At 40.6% G+C, this 24,883-nt stretch overlaps 1 protein-coding gene across 1 annotated transcript in view; it reads right to left on the reverse strand.

Annotated features, from left to right (window-relative positions):
- Positions 1–24,883, reverse strand: part of Cep128 (centrosomal protein 128) — a 345,407-nt gene that overhangs the window by 34,202 nt on the left and 286,322 nt on the right. Inside the window, exon 22 of the mRNA XM_021201917.1 lies at positions 24,768–24,791. Within this exon, the coding sequence (XP_021057576.1) occupies positions 24,768–24,791 (24 nt within the window). The remainder of the gene's footprint in view (positions 1–24,767; positions 24,792–24,883) is intronic.

The following is a 24,883-nucleotide window of genomic DNA, read 5'->3' on the forward strand; positions in this document are numbered from 1 at the left end:
GTGTGCGCCTCTCTGATGTACTCACTAATACATTTTAAACATGTTTTGACTTGGGACATTGTTATGGAAAAGTATAAAAATTCATGAAACTACCCTCATGTTGGAATAAAATAAGTACAAGCACATAAAAAGCAAGGAATGTATAGAAACCATGTATATGCGTATCATCTGACACTAAAAGCTTGTTACATGGGCTGTGTCACATGTTAAGCCTTTTGTCAATAGATGAAGTAGATGTAGTCTTTGATTCAATTTATACTCTTTGTATGTTGAAAGAGTAAACTGACTGGTACTTTTGTGCAAAGCTCCTACCCCAGCGACTTTAGCACGGATACCATTACTTCCAGTGAAATCCTAGTGTACATTTTCCCCATTTCTGTGTGTGTACATGCAGGCATGTGTGAGATGCTTATGTGTATACTTGGAGGCCAGAGACACACTTTGAATATTGTTCCTTAGGAGTTATTACTATCATTATTCCTGAAACAGATGAGACTTGAAGCACACTGATTGGACCATGCTGGAAAATTAATTAGGCTCAAGGATCTTCTTGTGTACCTCCTTGTGCACCTCCTTGGCACAAGGAATATAAGTGCGTGTGACCATGCATGGTTTTTGACAGGGGTGGGTGTTGGGACTTGAACTCAGGTCCTCATGCTGGCATGGCAAGTACTTTACAAACTGAGACTTCTACTGAGTCTTTAGTGTGCTGTTTAAGAGTAAAGTTTACAGATAATGAAATATACCAACCTTGAGGGGACAGTCCAGGTAGTGTTATATCTCATATCGCAGTTCAACTGTGCTTCCTCAGAGAAACTTTGCTTGCCTTCTCTGATTCTATCAAATGAACTCTCCACTACCTCGTTAATCTTACTTTGGTATCATTTATCAGAGGACAAATATATCTTTATAACTGTAGGTCTTGAGAATATCAGACTTCTCATCAAGCATAGGAAATACTTCCCAGCATGCCAGTCAATGTTTGCTAAGGTGAGATATTCAATAAATGCTTGTTCAGTGAATAAACAAATATTATTCAATGAAAGTAAGCCTTTTACATTTAGCTCACCTATAAATTTACTACTTTGTCCTAAACTCAGTTCCAGAGGTGAGGAAGTGAGGTAAAACTTGGTGTGTCCTCAGGAGGGCTATGTCATACTGGGGGGAAGAAACAACTCATAAAATACAAGTGTTGTGATCAACACTCTGTAAGGAAGAAGAGAACCCGGGCAACATGGCAGCAATGACAGGGTGTTATTTAATCACCCGGAGGTCCTCAACAGCCCTGGTGATGAATGGTTTAGAGTAAAATGAAAGAGGGAGTGAGTTATGAGAGTGTCCTCACCCCAAGTGCTGAGCATCTCAGATAGAATAACGGAAGGACAGAAGCTTAGAGCAAGGGCCTTGCCTTTCGCCCTGCAGGAACGGAGGAATGCCCAAGAACTTGCCCAGGCTGGTTCAGTGGGCATACTCTCAGTGACATAAGGTGAGACCAAACATGCCAGGGTCAAGATCTCATCGATGCTAGGAACAAGTTCTCAGCAAACATTAGAGGCTATGGTCTAGTTGCAGGATTTGAGTTCACCCACCACATGGAAGGTGAGCAGAAAGGTGGCCCCTCTAATTTTTCTGAAGTAAATATTCTGGACCATGTTTAGAGAACACTGCCATCTCAACTCCTAATCAAAAGTGGAAATTGTGGAGTTCGGAATTTGATTTTTGTTTACGTATTTAGCACTTCTCAGGAAAGTACGCAGGGCCTTGCACATGCCAGGGAAATGTGCTGTCACTAGACCATTACCCACCCCAAGCCATCCTATGAATTTGTGGAGTTTAGGAATATTTAAGGAAAGGCGAGTGCCCGATGAACAAGACAGGGGTTCTCATGTCCCCATAGAGGCCACTGGTAGGGAACTCTGAAGGACCTCGTGGGAAAGTATGCTGAATACCCCGAAGGCCTCACAGGTGTCTCCCCAGTGCTCCTGATTTACCCCGTATTCTCACTCTACAAGAACATGTATTGTGACAAAGTTCTGAGAATATCAACTGTCCATACAATGTCTTCTGTATGTATAACACTTTTTCGGATCTTTTATAACAGCCTTCTATTTAAGGGCACATGACAAGATGAAGCAGAAATAGAGCAATGGTTAGTGTCCAGGAGACACACGATGGATCTCGGTGCTGACACAACAAGGTGTATGAACCTAGGCAAATTATTCAACCCATGGGCTACAGCTTTCAAATCCAGAACATGGGAAATTCAAATCTAAACATACTATAGCCTTTGTTCTAGTCTTAGCTCATAGTACCTTAAGTTCTTCCTGTGGTAGCTTAAGATCCTAAATTTTAAGCCAAAAAGGCTGGAAAGTATGTGGAGTGTGTGTGTGTGTGTGTGTGTGTGTGTGTGTGTGTGTGGTTTGTATGCATGTGTTAGTATATATGTGGTGTATATGCATGGTTGTGTGTATGAATGTGTGAGTGTGTGTGTGTGGTATGTGGTGTGTGTGTGATGTGTATGCATGTGTGAATGTATGTGTATGCATGTGTGACTGTATGTGTATGCATGTGTGATTAGTGAGTGTAGTGTGGTGTGTGTATGCATGTATGAGTATATATGTGGTATGTGGTAGGTGTGTATGCATGTGTGAGTGTATGTGTGGTGTGTAGTGTATATGTATGCATTTGTGAGTGTGTGTATGAATATGCATATATGTGTGGTATATGTGTATATGCGTGTGTGTGACTAATTGAGTGTGTGTGTTTGTGTGTCTATCTGTGGTAATGGTGGTGGATATTCACTCCAAAGATAAAGCGGGCAAAACAAGTCTAAGATCAGGGTGCAAGGATGTTTTTACCCAAGAACACGTGTGCAGCTGAAAACTTTGGTGGAAAGGACAGCTAAGACAGATGTAAGACAGATGTCTGTCTTCTTGGGTGCTTGCACCCAAACAACCAAATCCAAAAACTTGTCAAAAGGATGCTTATAAAGGAGGCAAAGAAACCCCCAGTCCTCCCACTTTATAACTGGCCTAACAACAAAAATGACATCAGTATCCCCTTGTCCACTTATCGCAATGCCGAGCTTCCAGCTCTGTCACCGCAACGCTAGTCCACACTTGATTTCTTTCTCAAACACTTCTGTGCCATGATGACTTTGTGCACCAAGGCCCATCTGTCCAGAATGTTCTTTCTGTTTTTCCATATACAGAGCTTTAATTAGCTCCTGATTCTCCTAAGGGATTTGGCTGGCTTACCACTCCCTCTAAGATGGCATTTAAAAGGCATGGGCCCTTAAGCCATCTGTCTAAGTTTAAATACTGGTTTAGTCACTTACTTGCTATGAGTGCTTAGGGAAGTGTCCGATCCATGGGAATATTTGGGACTCTTCCCTCTTTTATAAATAGAAATGATAAAAATATCTCTTGTGCAGCGGTGTCATGAGTAACAAGTACAGAGGGCAAGGTAGTAGGCAGGCAATAAACACTAACTGTAATTACAGTGAGAACAGGAGTTACCATCTCATGAGCTTCCCTTCTAAGCTATGAGTTAGGAGCACATGATTCCTCGGTGAATATACGACACGTGTCACATGCTAAGTCAATCCATTATGTGAGTGTTTACCTAGACAGTAAATTTCTCAAAGGAAGTCAATCCCATATATGTTTAGTGCTGAACACAAGCAAATCACTGATAAATGTCATTCTTTTGAGGGCAGAAAGTCTCATCAAGAAAATAAAGATATTTAGAATTTTGGAATATTGGTTAAAAAAACACAGAAAAATTATTTCTCAGCTATAGAACTTAAAAATTGTTTTTGAAGGATAGAGATTATTTCTCTATATAGCCAAAATTCAAGACAAAACAAAACAAAAAGTCCTGAAGGAAGGAGGCAGAGAGTTCAACAATGTGAGCTGAGGTTAAAAAGTGGGAGCTGTGATTTCGAGAGTATCCTACTCCATATACATGAGCAGCAAAGGGGACTGAAGCACGTTGGCCAGTGATGGGGATGCTGCATAGGGCAGAGACTGTCCAACCATGCTTCCCTCAGGGCCCTGACACACACTGAAACATGTCATCATATTTATCTTGTTCACATTTAACACAGAGCGGAGGGTCCCGATATAGAACAAGATTCAGAATGATTATGGTTCTGGTGAGACTAACTCATTTAAAAACACCCAGGTGAGGTGAACATAACTAATCTGTGCTTTCAAAGTAAAGGGAGTATTCTCTCTTTAAAAGGTGTTCTGTAGTTTTAAGGAAGATGATAAAACACATTAGTCATGTTCTATTGCTCCACACACAGGGCTTGGATGTTGAAAGAGCTTCCGAACAGTTAATCCTCCATATAGATGACTTTCCTGTGACAGGCAGAGCAGATCTAAATAGAAATCAGGCAAGGTATTTTATTTTTATCATTGGAGCTTTGAGAATTAATTCACAAGTAACGGAGATAAACTGTCTACATTTTAATGTTTGCTTTCATAATTAATCCTTCTAATGAACACTAAGAAATACTACATTGGGTTTTGTATAAGGCATTCCCCTGGTGACTGGTCAAAGCAGACAGAAGCAGAGATAATCAAGTATATTTTTAAACTACCCAAACCCAACTAAACTCCCTCTCGAGGAATTTTCACTAATAGAACATACTTGGTTCCAATTGGCAAGTCTAGTGATGGCTTATGGCAGACATCTCTCCTCAGCAGCTCCCACAAAAAGTAAACATTACCATGTTTCCCATGGGCCAGCGGCAGGGCTTGAACTCACCCTGTGTCACATTTTATACCATTGGCTGAGAAAGGTGCTCCGTGAAAGCCAGTGGGCACAAGACGACTTTCAGGGTTATTTGGTGAGTGAATTCTTCTGGCATTTGCCAGCACCTGGACATAAAATTGCTAACATTTCATTTTCTTCTTTCCAAATGAAAGGCATACATTCATTCAACAGGACAACAAAGGAGTGTCATGCCATGGTGGCTGGTATGAATAGAAGCCATCTTGCCAAAACATCTGAAACTCTGAACTTAGGGTCCCTCCCCACCTTCAGTTTAACATTTCCAATTACAGCTGACAAGTTCAACAGTCTTTACTCAACATATAAACATGAAAAGTAGACAGAGCCACATGATGTGCAAAGGTAGAGAATGAGAACGATAAAAATATGTAATACATAGGAAGTAGAGAGAACTGAACAGACACTAGACACTGGCTAGGATATCACTTTTATTAAATACCTACTGTGTGCTATCAAATCTACTAGCATCCCTACACTATTCTATACTGAGCAGATTTAATACAAGAGTATTCAAACTCTTAACAAAAAGAAACTGGACCATGGTGACATAGAAACAATACACACACACACACACACACACACACACACACACACACACACACACACACACAATTTTACAATTTCTCATTTCCTTTCTTCTAATTCTTATTAACTTGAAAGTACAAGGACTGGTTGCTACTACACACACAATACATTGTGTAAAATAGACTTGAAATATTTATTCCACAGGGCTCTGTAGACAGAAAATCTAAGATCAAGGAACTAACAACATAAACCTTGTAAAATTCCCCAGTTACTATCTCCTAATACCTTTCTAAATGAGAGGCTTATTTTGACATATAATTCTGGAGGGACACACACAGCATATATAAAAGAGACTACCTTTGCATGTTATTCTTTGAACTGATAGTGTTAATATGAAATTACTTAACTACTGAATAAATATTTTCTGAATTTGATGACACAGTTATTCTTAGGCATCTTTAATAAGTACTTACATTTTTCACTTTTTATAGTTTTCCTGCCATCCTAAAGACTACACTCCCAAGCATTAGCTAGGGTTGAAGGTGAGGGTTTATTACCATTTGTAACAGAATGCAGACATAGGTTGTATCTAAATGCATGCTTAGCCATCCATTAAAAGTATTCCTTTTAATGTATATACTCTACTCTCTTAAAGGGTTTCAAGGCTTTAAAGGATGTATTGGAGATGTAAATAAGGTCCCTATTGATGGGCTAAAATGGGAGATACACTGCAATATCACTTGAAGAAGTTAGATCATGTTTCTACACCTTGAAAACCACAGAAGATCCACTTCTGAGAATAAAAACAATAAAAGCATGGAAATGTAGAATGGCAATTTGCTTTAATTTTCAATTTATCAGAATTACTCATAACCATTTACTATCCAGATCCAATGGGTGTTAAATTCTTTACATTTTAATCATTTGATGAACAAGTCAGAGAAGGGCCAAAACAACTACCTAAAACCTTAAACATAATTTAAACCTAATATATATCCACTTGGTTTTGGAGTTATATGGCTGAAAAGCTTCAATAATAAGCCTGGAAGATACTCATCTTGCAAATTCTGGTTCCAGAATTTAAGTACATTTCTTGCACACTTTAATTAATTACTACTGCCAGGCCATCCTTCTTGGGAATTGCATCTTCAAAGCACAATGCTTTTAAAACATAATAACTTTTCTGTCTTTTTTTAAAAATGATGATCAGTTCCTACACAGTGATATCATATTATTCTGAAACAATGTTTTTGAATAATGAAAGACTGTGTCACATTTAGATTTTGTCTTTAGAGACATGCTCATAGGATAAGGAGATAGCTAAGTGTGTAGAGCATCAATTGTGTAAGCATGGGCAGATCCCCAGTGCCAGTGCTAAAAGCTGGGCATGGCAGTGTGCCTGTAAGCCAAGGGCTGGACTAAGGCGAACATGAGCAGATGCAGAGGCTTGGGGGCTAGCCACCCTAACCAAAATGAGCTCCTTATCCAGTGACAGGCCCTATCACAAGGAGTGGAGAAGCAATCAAAGACATTCTGAGGTCAGGTTCTAGTCATGCTACATTCCTGAAGTGTCAACCCCATCAAAACTGTTTAGAAATGGATTCTGGAGTCTATGGCAATTTATGTAGGAAATCACCCTTTAGATATTCACTTTGACCCTCTTGCCTACAGGTTCCTGACCTGCTTGAATGCCTGTCGTGACTTCCTTTAGTGATGATCAGGAATGTGGAAGTATAAGTTGAATAAAAGGTTTCCTCCTGAACTTGTTTTTTTGGTCATGGTCGTTTATCCCAGCAATAGAAACCCTACCTAAGACAGAGGGTAAGTGAGAATTGTTATCTAGCATTCAATAAATGTAATAACTGTAACAGGTGATAATATCTTCTTCACACCTTGCTGAAAGATGATAAAGGATTTTATTTGTAAATGTCTCTTGTTTTTTTGGTCATGGTCGTTTATCCCAGCAATAGAAACCCTACCTAAGACAGAGGGTAAGTGAGAATTGTTATCTAGCATTCAATAAATGTAATAACTGTAACAGGTGATAATATCTTCTTCACACCTTGCTGAAAGATGATAAAGGATTTTATTTGTAAATGTCTCCAGGAGTTACTACCTGGCCCATGGTATCGTTGGTCCCTGACCAGTTGTCCAAGGATATTTGTACAGCAGTGTCAGAAAGTCCAACCTTTGCTTCTGTGGTGGTTTGTTTATGCCTGGCCCAGGGAGTGGTCTTATTAGGAGGTGTGACCTTGTTGAAGTATGTGTGTCACTTTAGGCATGGGCTTAAGACCCTCACCCTAGCTGCCTGGAAGTCAGTTTTCCACTAGCAGGCTTCAGATGAAGATGTAGAACTCTCAGCTTCTCCTGAACCATGTGTGCCTGGATGCTGCCATGTTCCCGCCTTGATGATACTGGACTGGATCTCTGAACCTGTAAGCCAGCCCCAATTAAATGTTGTCATTTATAAGACTTGCATTGGTCATGGCATCTGTTCACAGCAGTAAAACCCCAAGACAGCGTCTCTTAAGGAAGAAAAAAATATAGTGATCAAAATACTCTTAATGACATACTCTGCTATATCCCTAGATCAGTGTCTTATTCAGCCATCATCAGAGAGGATCCTCCTGCAGTAGATTGGAACAAATATAGAAATATAGAAATTTACAGCCAGAAATAATGCAGAGAGAGAGAGAGACAGAGACAGAGACAGAGAGAGAGAGAGATACAGAGAGAGACAGACAGACTGACCTTGGAACACAGAACCCTACATGGGATGTCTCCATCAAATCCCTCACCTCAGAGCTCAGGAAACCCTGCAGAAGAGGAGGCAGAAAGATTGTAACAGCTAAGATGGGGTAGAGGACACCAAGAAAACAAGTCCCTGTAAATCAATACGAGCAAAGCTCATATGAACGCACAGAGACTGAAGTAGCATGAACAGGGCCTACACAGGTACGCATCAGGTCCTCAATGTATATACTACGGATTCCACTTTTGTGGTTTTATGGATTTCTGAGTTTGTGAACATGTGGGTGTCTGATTCCTGTGCCTTCTCTTGAGCTCTTTTCCTTCTGTCGGTTTGTCTTGTCCAACTTCAATACTATAGGTTTTGAAAGAAAGTATGCATTTTATTGAATGAATGAATGAATGAATGAATGCCTAGCTACTCAGGTAAAAGTTTGTGACTTATACCTGCTGGGAGAGGGTATACTGGTTAGTTTTGTGTCAACTTGACACAGCTGGAGTTATCACAGAAAAAGGAGCTTTAGTTGAAAAAATGTCTACATGAGATCCAGCTGTAAGGTATTTTCTCAATTAGCGATCAAGGGGGAAAGGCCCCTTGTGGGTGGTGCCATTTCTGGGCTGGTAGTCTTGGGTACTATAAGAAAGCAGGCTGATGGGCTGGTGAGATGGCTCAGTGGGTAAGAGCACNCGACTGCTCTTCCAAAGGTCCAGAGTTCAAATCCCAGCAACCACATGGTGGCTCATAACCATCTGTAACGAGATCTGACGCCCTCTTCTGGAGTGTCTGAAGACAGCTACAGTGTACTTACATATAATAAATAAATCAAAGAAAAATGTTAAAAAAAAAAAAAGAAAGAAAGAAAGCAGGCTGAGCAAGCCAGGGGAAGCAAGCCAGTAAAGAACATCCCTCCATGGCTTCTGCATCAGCTCCTGCTTTCTGACCTGCTTGAGTTCCAACAGCAGTATGGAAATGTAACCCTTTCCTCCCCAACTTGCTTCTTGGTCATGATGTTTGTGCAGGAATGGAAACCCTGACTAAGACATAAGGGAAGTCACTTTTCTCCAATAGAATGACACTGGATATATTGACCACTCCAGGATTAGCCTCTATTCAGGAGTAGTTGACCAACATGTAATGGACTACCCAGTTAGTGTGTGGATGTGTGCTTTTTCTGGTTGTTTTTGTTTTCTCCCTGTCTTGGCAGTGGTTGTATTTTGGTTTCTTGGTTTGGGGAGGTTTCTGTTGTTTTATTGCGTGGGTTTTTGCTTGCTTTTTGAGAAAGAACTCAAAGTGGGGTGGAATGGGAGGGGGAGAAGCTCTGGAAGGACTTGAAGGAGAGGAAAATATGATCAAAATATATTTAAATTGAAAAAAACGTTTTGAAGAATTAAAAAAAAACTAAAGGCTTTAAGTATTTTGCTACCAGCATTTCTTAGCATATAAGTATCAAATTAGCTATTTTGGGGGGTTGTATTATGTTAGAATGTTTGATTTTTAATAATTGCCATTGAGATGCTGCCTTGAGTCTCATATAATTTTAAAAATGAGAGAAGAGGAATTATAAAGAAAAAACACAGGATTAGGTGCAAGTGACTTGATGAAATAGTAACTGGGCACCCACCAATGAAAAGCTTTCATATTTTGCTATCATGAGAGTCTGTCAATCCTCTTAATGCCTGCAACCCCTGGAGCCCCCTTACATTTCTCCTACAGGGGCTGACAAAGTCTGATGGATTTCATAGGTACTGTGGCTTCTAAAGATGCTGGTTTTATATATTGTCCAAAGTGTTACAAATCATAGGACTGGTCAAACAGGTTCTTCATGTTCAGTCAAACAAATGTTAATTTTAATTTCAGTAAGAGTCTAAAAATTAAGCTTCCAAGGTTCATGGAAGACTTTCAAAAGTGGGGTATGATAAAGAATGTTGGTGGCAGTATTGTGGCAGGTCAACAGGCCTTAGGAGAGGAACCATGATGGGCTCAGCAGAGAAGGAGTGAAACTCATGGAGCAGCAATGAAGAATGAAGACAATGAAGAAAGGCAGGCTGATGACAGGTTCCATGGGATAAAAATCAGAGAAACCATTAAGGAGGAAAGAAACTGGCCTAAAGCAGTCACTGAAAGCCATTGTGGTGTGTTACTACCATCTGGGAGCCAAACCCAAGGCTGGGGTGTGCAGAACTAAGGCTACTGGGATTTCTGTTAATGAAAAAAGCTAAGTCCCAATTACCATGGTGGAATTTTGGAGGTAAGATTTAGAGAATGCCAAGGCACTGAGTGTAACAGAACCAGGAGTTGAATGGAAACGTTCAGGTTAATAAGCCAACCTTTTCCCATCCTTATACTGTTCTTGTGGCTGGTGACAGACATTTTAAATTTAGAAAACTATTTCCCCACCTACGATCTCAGCCTGTGAGACATCTGGACAAGCTCAAGAGCAGAGATTTGGTTGGGATAGACTGGGTGAGCGGCTGTGTGCAGAGCCACAATTTCTAATCAAGTCTTCTAACTCCCCTGTACCAGGCATTCTCTGAACATCTGGACCCCACCTGACTTTGCCTGACTTTGCCCCTGAGTTCCTTACACACCCAAAACATGCAGGAAAAACTAATTTCCAAATAGGAACATTGAGGTATCACAGGATAAAATATGTTCTGAATCAGAAGATATATGCTCTGAATAGAAGAGAGTACATCATAGAATGCACATGGCAGTCAGCGAGTCTACCTGCTTGATATATCATCTTGCTTGTGTCTGGTAGCAATGAAGCTGCCCTGGGACTTGCTCCATTCACCTTCATAATGGACAAGGGAGAGCTACTAGACAAAATCATTGAAATGCCCCAGAAAAACACTCACAGAAAGACAGTTAAGCAAAATAACTAAGAGCACCTGGGAGGATAATGATGGAAGGGCTACTTTAATAGTTTGGCTTTTACTGTTTGATGTTCAAATATAATGCAGTTGGGGGTAATGATAGGTTGAAATCATCCATGAATGTTAAATAATTAACATGAGGCCATCTAGGGTATTTATATTAATAATGCTAATAGTGACAATTTATACTGTCTCCAGCCTTTCATCTGAGATCAAAGTTTATTAAAAGCTGAAGACAAACTTTCTGAACACTTGTGAAAGTGGTATTAGAGCTGTTATGTAGATGCATGAAATAAAAAAAGATCAACTGAGGTGTTTAATACAACAGGACAAGCTCATGACAGAACTGGGACTGAAGTCTAGGGGCATGTCAACATTCACAAGCAAGAAGCAAATGTAGATCAAAGCCGCTTTGTGGAACTCTGTTTGCCAATAAGTTTAGGGCACATTCTGAATATGGTCTATGGACGCCAGCCCCATTTCTCTCTATTTTTTCCAATAGCTCTGGAGAAACTAGCCACAGTGAGTCACAAGACAACCTAAAGAGTTCCATCACCTGAATGTATCTACCCTCACCAGCCACAGCAGAGAACCCAGAATGAAAAGAATATTGTCACTAATTAGGACACAACTGCAGGTTTTGCCTCACTCAGGACGTCATGAGCTTTCTGGCCTACAAACGAACCCAGTACAAACCAAGGATGTGTCAGAAGGACAGTTAAGACTCAATCCAGGAGCCGGGAGTGGTGGCACACGCCTTTAATCCCAGCACTCGGGAGGCAGAGGCAGGCAGATTTCTGAGTTCAAGGCCAGCCTGGTCTACACAGTGAGTTCCAGGACAGCCAAGCCCAAAAAAAAAAAAAAGAAAGAAAAAAAGAAAAGAAAAGAAAAGAAAAGAAAAGAAAAGAAAAGAAAAGAAAAGAAAAGAAAAGAAAAGAAAAAAAGACTCAATCCAATTTGAACATTTTCAAAAGTGTGAGGTCTCTGGCCAAGAAGCTAGTCAGCTGTTGCTGCTTCAAATGACCTATGTGGCAGGTAGAACATAGTAAGGATTTGGAAAGAATCCAATACACATTATTTCCTGATTAAACCAACAGATTCTAACAGGGTGGACATTTCAGGGACCTACCATGTAACTCCCGCTGTACTAGACTCAGCTAATAGGAGTAAGGGACTTCTGTAATGTTACTGATTCCACCCCACACATGACACAAGGAGAATATTAATAACTCACCCAGGATCACATACCTGGGTGTCATGACAACATGACTGGAACCTAGATATTCTCACCATTAGTCAAGTATTATTTTTACAAATATGTACACATTACTGAAAAAAAAAAAGGCAAATAGCACCTGAAACTTGTAATTTATTCAAACACGTACACTCGATTAAAATGCCCCAAATCAGTTTTTAAAACCTATTTAAAAGTATATAAGATATACTACTCCTACATATGACATATTGAAAGTGTAACGCCATATTTTTTTTTTTCTGGCTGATGTACAATCTAAAGAAAACAGCTCACATCGCTCACACTCCAAGTTTACCAAGATATGCTCTTTTAAAGACAGAAGGCATTTCTTACCCACGTTACGTTTTTTCAGAAAGATACTAGTGCTTTGCCTTATAAAGTCTATTTCTGCTATTTTCACATAAGAAAGAAAGCATGTTTTACCCAGAGGATACAGGTCATTACTGATAGTGTGCAGCCCTGGACTAGAACACACAAGCATTTCTACAAGCAGCATAATTCTGCATCAACATCCTATGGGAGGCTCTGATCTGACCCGCAAACCTAGTACAGTTCCCTAGAGCAACAACCTTCCTTGCTGGGGAAGCCTCGCTCTTTATGTAGAATCTCAGTGACATATTCCCCAACTCTGTAATTTTATGAAAAAGTACATAAGGAACTTTTGTACTTTTCCCCAAGCTGGAGGAAATGTTATATTTTTGACTTGACCATTACTTCTTGCCATCGGTTGTGACTAGAAACAGGGCTGCTTGCTTCAGCAATGTTGCTGTACTTGACCATAGGTGGTGGTCTTCTGGAGGCTTAACTCTTTGGAGTTGACCCCATTATTGGGAAAGACAAATACTTTAATACTAATAAATCGAGAGCCGGCTTCTGTGTTTGGGGAGAAGGTGGACGAAGGAGAATGTCTAGATTGTTTCCCTCCAGGTCCCTCATGAGAGATTCATGAGATATTTCCGTCTGCCCTCAATGCGAATGCACAGAAGGTGGACCAGCGCGGGAGCAGTGGGAACCTTGGCAGGGCAGGCTGGGACAGGATTTGTGCAAAACCTTTTTCCGGTTTCAGTTTGAATGGGTTCCCAGGAAGTGTCAAGTCCAAACAAATCCAAAATTTTACAATGTAGCTCAGCCAAGACTGCTGAGATTCACCTGATTCTGGGTCAAAAGCGTACAGAGCACACTGCGCTTTATTTGGTAAAAAGCCAATTGGACTGGACCTCTCAGGCAACGTCAATGAGAAGCTCATAGTCCTGGCAAAACCAAAAATGAACATGGCTTCATCTTTGGGTTTGAAACAGCAATTTTGGCCTTTGTAAAGAGATAAAGGCAACTTTCTCTTAGCTGCAAGGTCCTTGTAAATCCTGAAGGGAGGCACTGAAATAAGGAACAACTAGTTATCTGGCCCAATTCAGATTCACATACTCAGGTCTGTGTTTCCTAGGCACAGCAGGGACACTGAGTAAGAACATTAACTCATTGGTGACCATATATTCCCAAATATCCAGGGCACAATTAATTTTGTTAACAAAGGATGCCTGCTCTTCAACTGCTGAACCGGTGGAGTTCTGTACAAATGTCATCAATGATGAATAATTACTTTATGATTCGGGGTAGTAGAGAAAGAAAATTGTATCAACTGGCAAACGGCTACATCTAGGGAGGAGCACACATATGTGACAGTATGTTACAATTTCCAAAAGGACATAAACCACAAACTTGTGAATCTGGTGTAAACACGGACTGAACACCAATACTCAAGGTCACTAGTATATGTGTAGTTCAAGTATGGACCACTAATGACAGCAATAAGGTCTTTATAGAATTGCTTAAGAGCCCACAAGTGTTTTAGAAATAATATTTCTCAAAATGTCAATGGGGTTTATGGTTTTGAATAGCTTCAGGTAAAAACTCATAACTATATATCTAAAAACAAGATAGATTAGATGGTTTTAAGCATTCAAGAAACAGGCTGAATGCTAAGCCAACTCATAATTGCACATCCACTCTCAGTCAATGGTTTTTCAAAAACTGAATTGCTTTCTAAGGTAATTATTTAAACTATTTAGGTACCCCAACACACACACATACACAGAGGTTTTTAACATTATTTAGTTAAGTCCAGGCAATTGTAAAGAGTTGTGTTTCCACAATAATAGAATTTCTTCTCAGCACCAGTATCTGTGTACATGTTAATGTGAGTGCACGCACTGTATGCAACCATGTGTGTGTGTGTGTGTGTGTGTGTGTGTGTGTATGTGACACACATGTGAAGCCACAGGCAACACAGGCTATCTTCAAATTATGCCAACCTTATTTTTTTTAAGTAATTTCCAATGGAACCTGGAAGTAAAAGTTAGACAGCCAGGACAGAAGTCCCCAGGAGTCCCCAGGAGTCTTGCCACTTGCTGTCCCCCTTCCTATGCTCAGCTATTGACACAGGCACAGGAGATCACACCTCCCGTGCTTATGCTTATGCATCAACCTTTGACTAGCTGAGCTACTGAGTAATGTATAGCTTTATACTTTGTCTTAGTCAGGGTTTCTATTCCTGNACAAACATCATGACCAAGAAGCAGGTTGGGGTGGAAAGGGTTTACTCGGCTTATGCTTCCACATTGCTGTTCATTGCCAAGGAAGTCAGGACTGGAACTCAAGCAGGGTCAGGAAGCAGGAACTGATGCAGAAGCCATGGAGGGATGGTCCTTACTGGCTTGCTCAGCCTGCTCTCTTACAGAACCTAAGACTACCAGCCCAGAGATGGCACCACCCACAAGGGGCCCTCCCCGCTTGATCACTAATTGAGAAAATGCCTTAAAGCTGGATCTCATGAAGGCACTTCCCCAACTGAAGCTCCTTTCTCTGAGATAACTCCAGTTGTGTCAAACTGACACAAAACTAGCCAGTACATACTTGCTTAAAAACAAATATTATTCTGAAAAAAAAAAGCAATTTTGGGGAGTGACAACAAAAGCTCTGTATAATAACTTAAACATTGGAGATGATATGTGAAGGTAAATAGAGCTATGCCCAGAAGTCGAAAGTTATTAAAGGAAATCTCCTTACCTGTTGTTGGCCTTGAAGCCCCGAAACAATGCAGGCAATTTTTGTTGCAGTTGACTGCCTACCAGAACTAGGCAAGGATCTTTGCTAAAGACACCACACATCTTGATTTCAGGACACAGTGACATGGATCTGGAATTGGTGTGAAAGTCTCCCCCCTCGGAGTCAGCCCCTGCAGTGCTCCATATGGAGCTATTTAGACTTCTGAGAGTCTTGCTCAGCTGGGTGACCTGTGTGCAACAATGCCAAATGGATGCAGACAATGAGCTTACAGGTACAAGACTGCTGCATCTGTTATGAGGGTAGCCAACTGCTTTCTCACTAGATTTGATGACTTCTTCACAGGGGCACTGAACTATAAATCTGGTCAAACTCTCATGGGAGGTCATAAGCCCTAGTGTGCAAACTGCTCCTGCTGTTTTCCACACGGACATGATAAGGCTGTCATATTGCCTTCTGATACCTGTGTTCACTTACTGGTAAAGAAGTTTCTTGTTGCAGTGACCAGCAGTGAATACAGAAAGATATAACTGATAGATAACTATTCAATGTGCAGCCATACATGGGGCATCGATATCCTTCTCCACAGGGCTCAGGGAACATTATGGAAGGGAGGGCAGAAAGGATGCAAGAGATGAAAGAAGAAGAGATTGGAGGTATGGAATTATATCTTTCAGGAATGATATAAAGTCATAGCAGCTGTGATTAACTGTACAAGGTCTGGACAAGATTGGCCCCATCGGGGACTGGTGAGATGGCTCAGCGGGTAAGAGCACTGATTGCTCTTCCAAAGGTCCTGAGTTCAAATCCCAGAAACCACACAGTGGTTCACAACCACGTGTAATGAGATCTGATGCCCTCTTCTGGTGTGTTTGAAGTCAGCTACAGTGTACTTATGAATAATAATAAATAAATCTTTGGGCTGGAGTGAGCAGGGACTGAGTGAGCAGAGTTGACTGGAGCGAGCAGGGCTAACTGGAACAAGCAGAGGTCCTAAAAAACTAAAAAAAAAAAAAAAAAAGAAAGAAAAAAAGATTGGGCCCATCAACACCTTGTCATGAGGTAGGGAGGATCTCATGAAGCTTAGCTCTTTCTCAGGGATATATAAGTTGCAAACAGTTGACGTAGCTGATCAAGGAGCTTGGGTTCCTGAAAATTCCAAAGGAAACTCATTTGGATACCAAGGAGATATATGAAAACTCACAACTACCAATGTGCAGAGAGTAAGAGACCTTGGAACACTCAGTCCTAAATGGGATGTCTCCAGCAAATCCCTCCTCTTGGGGCTCAGGGATCCCTGTGGAAGAGGAAGATTCTAAGAGTCAGAAGAGATAAAGGACACCAAGGAACAAAGTCTTCTGGACACAAGGAGACTGAGACACATAGAAACTCTGAGATGGTGGCTGCATGCACAGAGAAGCTATCTGCAACTGTTAATAATCACTTGCAAGAGAAGAATTAGTTTGTTTCCCATGGAGTGTTACTGAGTGTACTGGCTAGTTTTGTGTCAACTTGACACAGGCTGGAGTTATCACAGAGAAAAGGAAATGCCTCCATAAGATCCAGATGCAAGGCATTTTTCTCAATTAGTGATCAATCGGGGAGGTCCCCTTGTGGGTGGTACCATCTCTGGGCTGGTAGTCTTGGATTCTATAAGAGAGCAGGCTAAGCAAGCCAGTGGGAGCAAGTCAGTAAAGAACATCCCTCCATGGCCTCTGCATCAGCTCCTGCTTCCTGACCTGTTTGAGTTCCAGTCCTGACATCCTTTGGTGATTAACAACAATGTGCAAAGTGTAAGCTAAATAAACCCTTTCCTCCCCAACTTGCTTCTTGGTCATGATGTTTTGTCCAGGAATAGAAACCCTGACTAAGACACTGAGTATAAACACACTTAAGGGCAAGCATCAAACCCAGCAATAGATGCCGACACTAAATGAACTCAATAGCATTTTTGGAGTTTTGGTTTGTTTGTATTTTTGTGTGTGTGTGTGTATGTGTATGTGTGTGTTTTGTTTTGTTTTGTCTCATAATGATTTGTCTTGGCATTTATTTTTAATCTTAGTAGTATTTTAGTTACATATTATGGTTTCCAATTTTGAGGGTTTTTTTTTTTTTGTCTGTTTGTTTCTAAAGAGAAAGGGAAAGAAGATGTGGATCTGGATGAGTGCAAAGTTGGGGAGAATCTGTGAGGAGATGAGGAAGGCGAAATTGTGATCAGAATACATTGTATGAAAAGAAATCTACATTTGAAAGACCTGAAGGTAGAAGGGGAGTCATTAGAATGAGGAGGGGATTACATGTAGTAGGAGGGAGATAAGAGGGTAATGCAGTAAATTATTAAAATATGGCAGGNATGTATGCATGAAAATGTCATAATGAAACCTACTATTAAGTATAATTAACATATACTAATGGGAGAAATAAAAAAGTTGGAAGCAACTTACACAAAACCAAGGAGGTAAGAAAAAGCCTTCACCTGTGAAAACCCACTCGTTTGTCAGTTAGGAATACAACTGGAAACTTTGAGTTTGAACAGATTCACCTTGCATAAGTGGACAATGATGCTCCCAGAAGAGAGGTTGTTAAATGACAATCTCAGAGCCAGTTATATCCAATACCTCCCTACAAGTTAGTAATCCTGGAAGCATCCAAACAATGCTGGCAGTTTTATCCTCTTGGTTGCCACCATAACTAGATTGTAAGATTCTAATGCTGAATACAACTTGGGTTGTAGGACTCAGAGACATCAACTATGAACTGATCAGGAAACTGCCCCCTCCCTGATTGGCTTTCAGAGTGCTGGGAAGCACTAAGCAGGATGCTAGGAGAGAGGTCCTTAGTGGTCTTGCCCATCACTGTATCCTGCATGCTACAACACTGACCTGCCACACAAGTTGTGTGATAGTGGCATGATGTGTGTGAGGGTAACCAACCTATTTCTGATTGGATATGAAATCTGCTCCAAAGGACAGATTTCATAACTGATGCTGTAAACCTTGTCAAAAGCCCATGACTAGGGAGACTGTGGGCCCTAAGCAGGAGTCTACTGCTGCTGTTTCAGTAAACTGGCATCTAGTTCAAACTGCTCTCTAAAGAGTTTTGATCACACCCATAGTTAAGCTCTTCTTCACCGTGGTCAAAGGAGCTTCTGGCAGTGGGCAGCAGTCTGTGGAGGAAGTGGAACTGGTCTAAGTGCTCAGAATATGTGATTGTGACTGTGAGTGTTCAGCTGTGTTCAGGGAATCTTTGCTACCCTGCCCTTCCCCACTTAAGAGGAAGACAACATGGGATGAGGGAAGAGAAAGAAGAAAAAAGGAGGATGAGGAAGAGAGTGGTGAAATGCCTTCTGGGCACGACATGGCTGGCGAGTACCCATCAGCACATAGCAGGTGGTTACTCGCACCAGAACAAGCCATTTAAAGCTCCAATGTGATAGGGTAGGGAAGCAAGGTCCCCACCTCCAGCTGAGGAGCCTCTGGCAGCTGAGGGCTGCTAGAAGGACAACATTTTTCTTTCAGGTTCTAGCCATTGGTGGTGGTTATGCTAAGCAGATAGACCACACCCATGCATACAAGGGCATCATAAATTGAACTCTGTGGCATTTATTTATTTGTTTGTTTGCTTACAAAAAAGGGCAGAGTTTAGATGGAAATGTGCTACAGCCTCAGGGGGTGTTGAAGGGGAATGGGAAGGTGGGTGTGATCAACATACATGCTATACTCATAAGAAATTTTCAAACAATAAAAGAGACTTTTAAAAGAAAACATGAAGCATCAATTCCTGACACTATTAATGATACTCTGTTATGCTTGCAGACATAACTGTCCTCTGAAAGGCTCCACCCAGCAGCTGACAGAAACAGATGCACAGACCCACAGCCAGACATTGGGCAGAGCTCTGGGAGTCTTATAGAAGAGTTGGGGTAAAGACTGAAGTCCCTGAAGGAGATAGGGACTCTATAGGATGACCAACAGAGCCAACTAACCTAGACTTTTGGGGGCTCTCAGAGACTGAGCCACCAACCAAAGAACAAACATTGGTCTGCCTTGTCTGGCCACAGTGGAGGAGGACACAGCTAACCTTGCAGAGACTTGATGTGTCAGTGGGGGGAGTGAGGACGGGTGCCCATTCTTTCAGAGGAGAAGGGGAAGGGGGATCGGGGAAGGTACTGTGGGGGGAGAGGACTGAGAGAGGGGGGGTAACATTTGGGATAGAAATAAATAAACAAAAATTTAAAAACCAAAACAAAAGGTAAGAAAGTAGAAAGTTAAAAAACACAGAAAACATGAAAACCATTAATTTTGTTACTGTCCTTTTCCGTTAAATCTCTAATAATTTTATAGATTATTATACTAATATATTTGTTACTCTGTCATACTTTGGAATAAAAACATTCAAGTATAGAGACAAACTACATGGATGACCACAAACTTTACATGGATGCTACATATAATTTTTGCATGCTAGATTATCATTGTAAGAAAGAAATTTTAGGAAAAGTTCTTAAATATGAAATATTAATAAAAAGAAAAAGACAAAGTGTATGACTTGCTGGGACTTGGTAGCACCCCTTCCCTGTGCCCTATTAGCCTGCATATTCACGACTAAAGGCTCATTCTGTTTCCAAAAGCCAGGCTCCCATTATATTTCATTTACATAGATTTAATCATTGAGGAACTTTCTGCACATAAACCTACAAGGAAATGAAAGCAGTGTTCTCAGACCAGCCTTACTCTTTTAACTGTCTTCCTATTTTTATGACAGTTACTACATGATGATCTGTCATGCAAAATTAATTACGATGATTTCTCAGTTTGATTAAATTCTCTTTCGACTTCATTGGAAGCAAAGAGCTGAAAAGCACCAATGACCTGAGGGCCTGTGGCCAGCTTCCTAACCATTCACGCTCTGGCTTTGGGAGGTCTAGCAAGGGTGCTTGCTGTACTCCTCTGCTGGCACGCTCAAGACCACAGATGGACCAGACAGGAGTACACCGAGGCAGGCAGAGCAAAAGATAGAGCATGGCTTTCTAGTTTCAGCAACGGCCCCATCCTTCCAGGTACTCATTATGCTTGAAACGCTACCAGAAACAAATTTTATCTTAATGGATCCCTACTATCATATGGATCTGTCTGAGATATTACAGTCATGCTAAGTTTCAATAACAGAATCTAAAGAACCAAGATGTTCCTAGAAATAACAATAAAGGAAGATATGGAAAGTAGGTGAAAATTCAATGTATACTCACTCCACAGTGCGTTGCTGTGAATTCCCATTTGATTTCTTACTTTCTCACTAGTCCCTCCTCTTCCTCTTACCCTTGACCTCCATTTACTGAGTCTGTCGGTCCTTCATTGGAACAGTGACATCACTGAGTGTTCCCAATCTCTCATTTTCTCAAGCACGTTTCTAAAGAAAATTCCCATCTTTCTCTACAGTCTCTCAGCACACCACGCTGTCATGGGTAGGCCGACCACACACTGTCTTTTTACCATATTTCAAAACACAGGCAGGGACATAAAAGCCATTAATGACTCTCTATGGAATTAAAAAACAAAACAAAACAAAACAAAAACAAAAAACTACCACTCCTTGGCTCCTAACATTCATGCCAGAAGAAAAGCCAGATTTCCTCCCAAGGATCTCAGCATCCAGTGCCAACCAGTAGAAACCACTTGTACCTCTGGTGGCTTCCCACCAAACTCTTTGGTTTGCATGTCACAGTCCCTGAGTGTTAACTCTTACTACTGTGACCGGTGACCTATGTTGAAGGCCACAGTGAATCTCTCCCGAGCAAGCATGGAAGGCTTGGAAATGTGTTTCAGTAGCTTCTGCTGGGCACGCCCTTCCAGATGCTCTAACCCCACCAGATCTCTACTCCAGACGCTGATGAAGAGTTTGTAAAGTTCCAACCTGTAGAGAACCAACGGTACATGATCCCTGTTTACAGATAATTCATTTTGTCTAGTTTCAATTGATTTCATTTTTTTACTATGAAAGAACCCAATTCACTTCAGCAAGCCTCCTCCTCCCTCTCTTCTTCCCTGCCCCTCCCATTTCTTCTCCTCCCTCCCCCATCCTTCCCTCCCCCATCCTTCCCTCCCCATCTACTCTCTCTGCAGTTCTTTTGAATCAATTATAATATACTGTTTGTGCCATCATGAAGCAGTTAAATAAGCATATTTGACAAAAGCTCATTTTACGATTACATGAAAATCATAATATACACGGTATCAGAAGTATTGGCGTGACAAGCCCTATGTCCATTCCTGTTACAACCTCAATCTGGAATGCCCTCTTTGGCTCTCCCTGCATGGCACTACCAACTCTTCATACTTCACAGAGAAACCTAATCTCCTCACCATGACTTCAAACTACAAACCCTGTAATTTTTATCACGTGCCCAGACACGATGCCGCCCTAATCTATCCCAGCAATCTTTCTTTTGTAACAGCTGCTGCACTGTGCATGTCTCTCCCACTCAGGTCCCCGGAGCAGAGCATTTTACTGCACGGCAGTAACTCACTTATATGTAAGTGACATCGCGCCTCAATCTGACTACAGGTTCTTTAAGGGCACCGATCATAGCTTAGTTTCCCTTTATCCTCCTCCTTCAGTCAACACAGTCCCTTCAGAGTGCCCAAGAAACACACAAATCCCCTATACCACTGCCTAGGAGCTGGTGCGCTTACTCCAACATTTTCTTCTGGCAATCCCTTATTTTTATTTGGGAAATCAACTTGCTGTATTTTGGCTAAAGGGGTTTTCTTTTGAGGAAAACTCAGTGTAAACAGAGAAAATGGTTTGTACTCATTAAAACACTAAATAGTATATATCTGGGTACTATCTGGAAAGATCCAGAAATTAATTAATGTACTGATGGGAAATTTTCCTCTCATCTACTGGACTGATATTTATACTTTCATTGCTTGTACAGTCTTGGATAAGATTAGGTTAGGGATGTGAAGTTCAACATTCTTTATTCAATGCGTATTTACTGAATGTCTGCTACACATATGAGGCATTTTGACAGATCTTAGGGGTTCATTTACAAACAAAGTATACTTTGAAATCCAAGGCGCTTATCTGATAGCGAAGCAGAAATGTACAAAAGGGTGGACACATAAACACAGAGATCACTGGTGGCAACTCTCAAATGACATCACAGGATGGTAAAAAACCACTGTGCTTTGGGGTATTAGAACTAGCTGAGCCCTTAATCAATCATCGGTACCCCTAATGGAATGATCCAATGCAAAGTCACATCTACTCCCCTATAACACACACCCTGCCTGCATGTGATTCCCTCTGTGACCTTCACAGCCACTGCCAAGTGTGGGACACCAAGATGTGCCTCTGGTCTAGAGGCTGAATTATGAGGGAATAATAAATGATTCAGATTGCTTTCAGCATATTTGATTTTATGGACTATAAAATACTTTATCAGTTGAAGAGCCTACCAAGTGAATTAAATTCTGCTTCTAATAATGCCATATGAAGTCAAAGGACTTCATAATATTTGAGTATTAATATTATTACCAAGCATTTTAATTTTTACGGTTTTACTTATGATAATTATTTTTTGAGAAACCTGGTACCGTACCAACTGCAGTCCATTTAATCATTTTTATTTTCCTCATGATGATTTTTAATTTTTACCTTTGGTTCCAGGGGACCCTTTGTAAAAGACCTTTAAGACTCTACTGTATGATACTTCATTGGGAAAGATGGGAGGCACATAAAAATACCAACAAATAGAAGGAAATGAGAAAGACTTCACATTGATGTAACTTTTAGATTTGGATATCATACTGATAAGGTTCAGATATTGAAATAATAACACATGACCACAATGAAAATGATGACCCAACCCTGGGCTTCATTATGTTCCCAGGTTTTTCCCCCCTCCGGTATCAAGATTGGCTAAAATGATTTTAACATTCACCATCTTTACAGATGCAGTTATGAGACAGTTTTCTAGATGTGTATATTTTGTGCTCTCAGTCTACATCTACAAATACACACATTGTGATTTTTTTCATATTTTTAAAAGAATATTTAACTCATAAGCTTGTTAGCAAGATACTCTTGAAACACAACAAAACTGTGGAGAAAAACAGACACTGTACTCCTCTAGTCTGTCACACTGAAAGGGGGAAAGGTAAGGGAACTTTTTGAGTGGTCCAGTTAAATCAAGGGGAGTTTGGACAGTGTCGCTTTATAAAAACAGGCCCATTTATTTCTATTTCTAGTAAAATAAATAAATAAATTAATTAATTAACAAAGAAATAAATAATTAAATAAAAAATGGACAGAGACTTACTTATTAGCTTTATTGCTTAAAGGAGTTTTATTCCTTCCTGCACATTACAAATTTACCAAAAGAAAAATCCCAGTGTTCTAAAGATACTGTTAGTATTTTATGTCATTTCTTAATGATCATTTAATACAAAAATATGCATATCCAGCATTTGTATCAACGGTTTATACATTGCTATATTCCACCCCACCCCCAACAAGAGCATGGCAATCTTTACTTCTTCAAATATGCCTTTTTAGTACTGCATAGTATTTTGCCATAAAGCGGTACTATACTCTATATTCTACTGGGTTCCTAACTTTTTGAATCTTGTGTGGTGATGGAGACCAAATGATGGGCAGATTCTTTACCCCTGAACCAAACGCCCAGTGCTGTTTTTCTGATTCACATGGTTGCTGTCAAGTCAACCATGCAGTGTGAGTGCTGTCTCGTGCATCTGTCCCTTGGCTTCATAAGCCAACACTAAAGTACACAAGATTTTGTTTCTTGAATTCGTTTTCATTTGAAATTGTAACATAAGCCTCTCCTCCAATGACTGAAACCTGGTCAGTGGGAAATGCTATACTTCACCTACTTACTTCAATGCAGATGTGGTTTTGTTCTTATATTTAAAAATTCATCATTTTTCTAATAATGAATGCAATCATGTACTGTTTAGAGCTAGATACTTAAAATTATTCCCCAATACTAAATTTCTTCAAGTAAAGCTGTCAAAAGGCTGATCTGGTTTCATGGGTTTTTGTGTGTTTGGTGGGTTTTTGTTTGTTTGTTTGTTTGTTTTGTTTTGTTTGGGTGGGCTCAATAATAATGAAAACTGAAAATAGAAAGTTAAAAACCTGAACCTCAAGGTGCTCGGCATCCAACCCCTGCCCTGAGGGCGACATGCAGAAACAACACAGGGCATGGATCAGACTTATACTACTCCCGTCCCACAGAGAAGTCATCTTGGCATGGCCATCCCGAGCAGCGGCAGCTCCTCCCGTACAGTCACAGTTTTATCTGAAGTTTCCATCTGAAAAGTTTATATTCACCTACCTCTAAGATGCAGTCCAGCGCCTTCCCCACTATAGATCTTAGCAGTAATTTTAGAAATGCTTTCTGAAATTGTTTCCATTGGTGGGCTCTGGAATCCACATTAGAGAGCAGTAATTCTAATACAAGAAGGCAAAGGCCCCCACTTACCATTTGTAATGCATTTACACGGTCCTGCAAATGAAGCATAATACAGACTTATTAAAACAATGCTGTATGTTTGCAGGTTTTTCTGCCTAGCTATTATTAGCAAAATATTATGATAA

The sequence above is a fragment of the Mus pahari genome, chromosome 7 (genome assembly GCF_900095145.1).
Source record: "Mus pahari chromosome 7, PAHARI_EIJ_v1.1, whole genome shotgun sequence".
Lineage (NCBI taxonomy): Eukaryota > Metazoa > Chordata > Mammalia > Rodentia > Muridae > Mus > Mus pahari.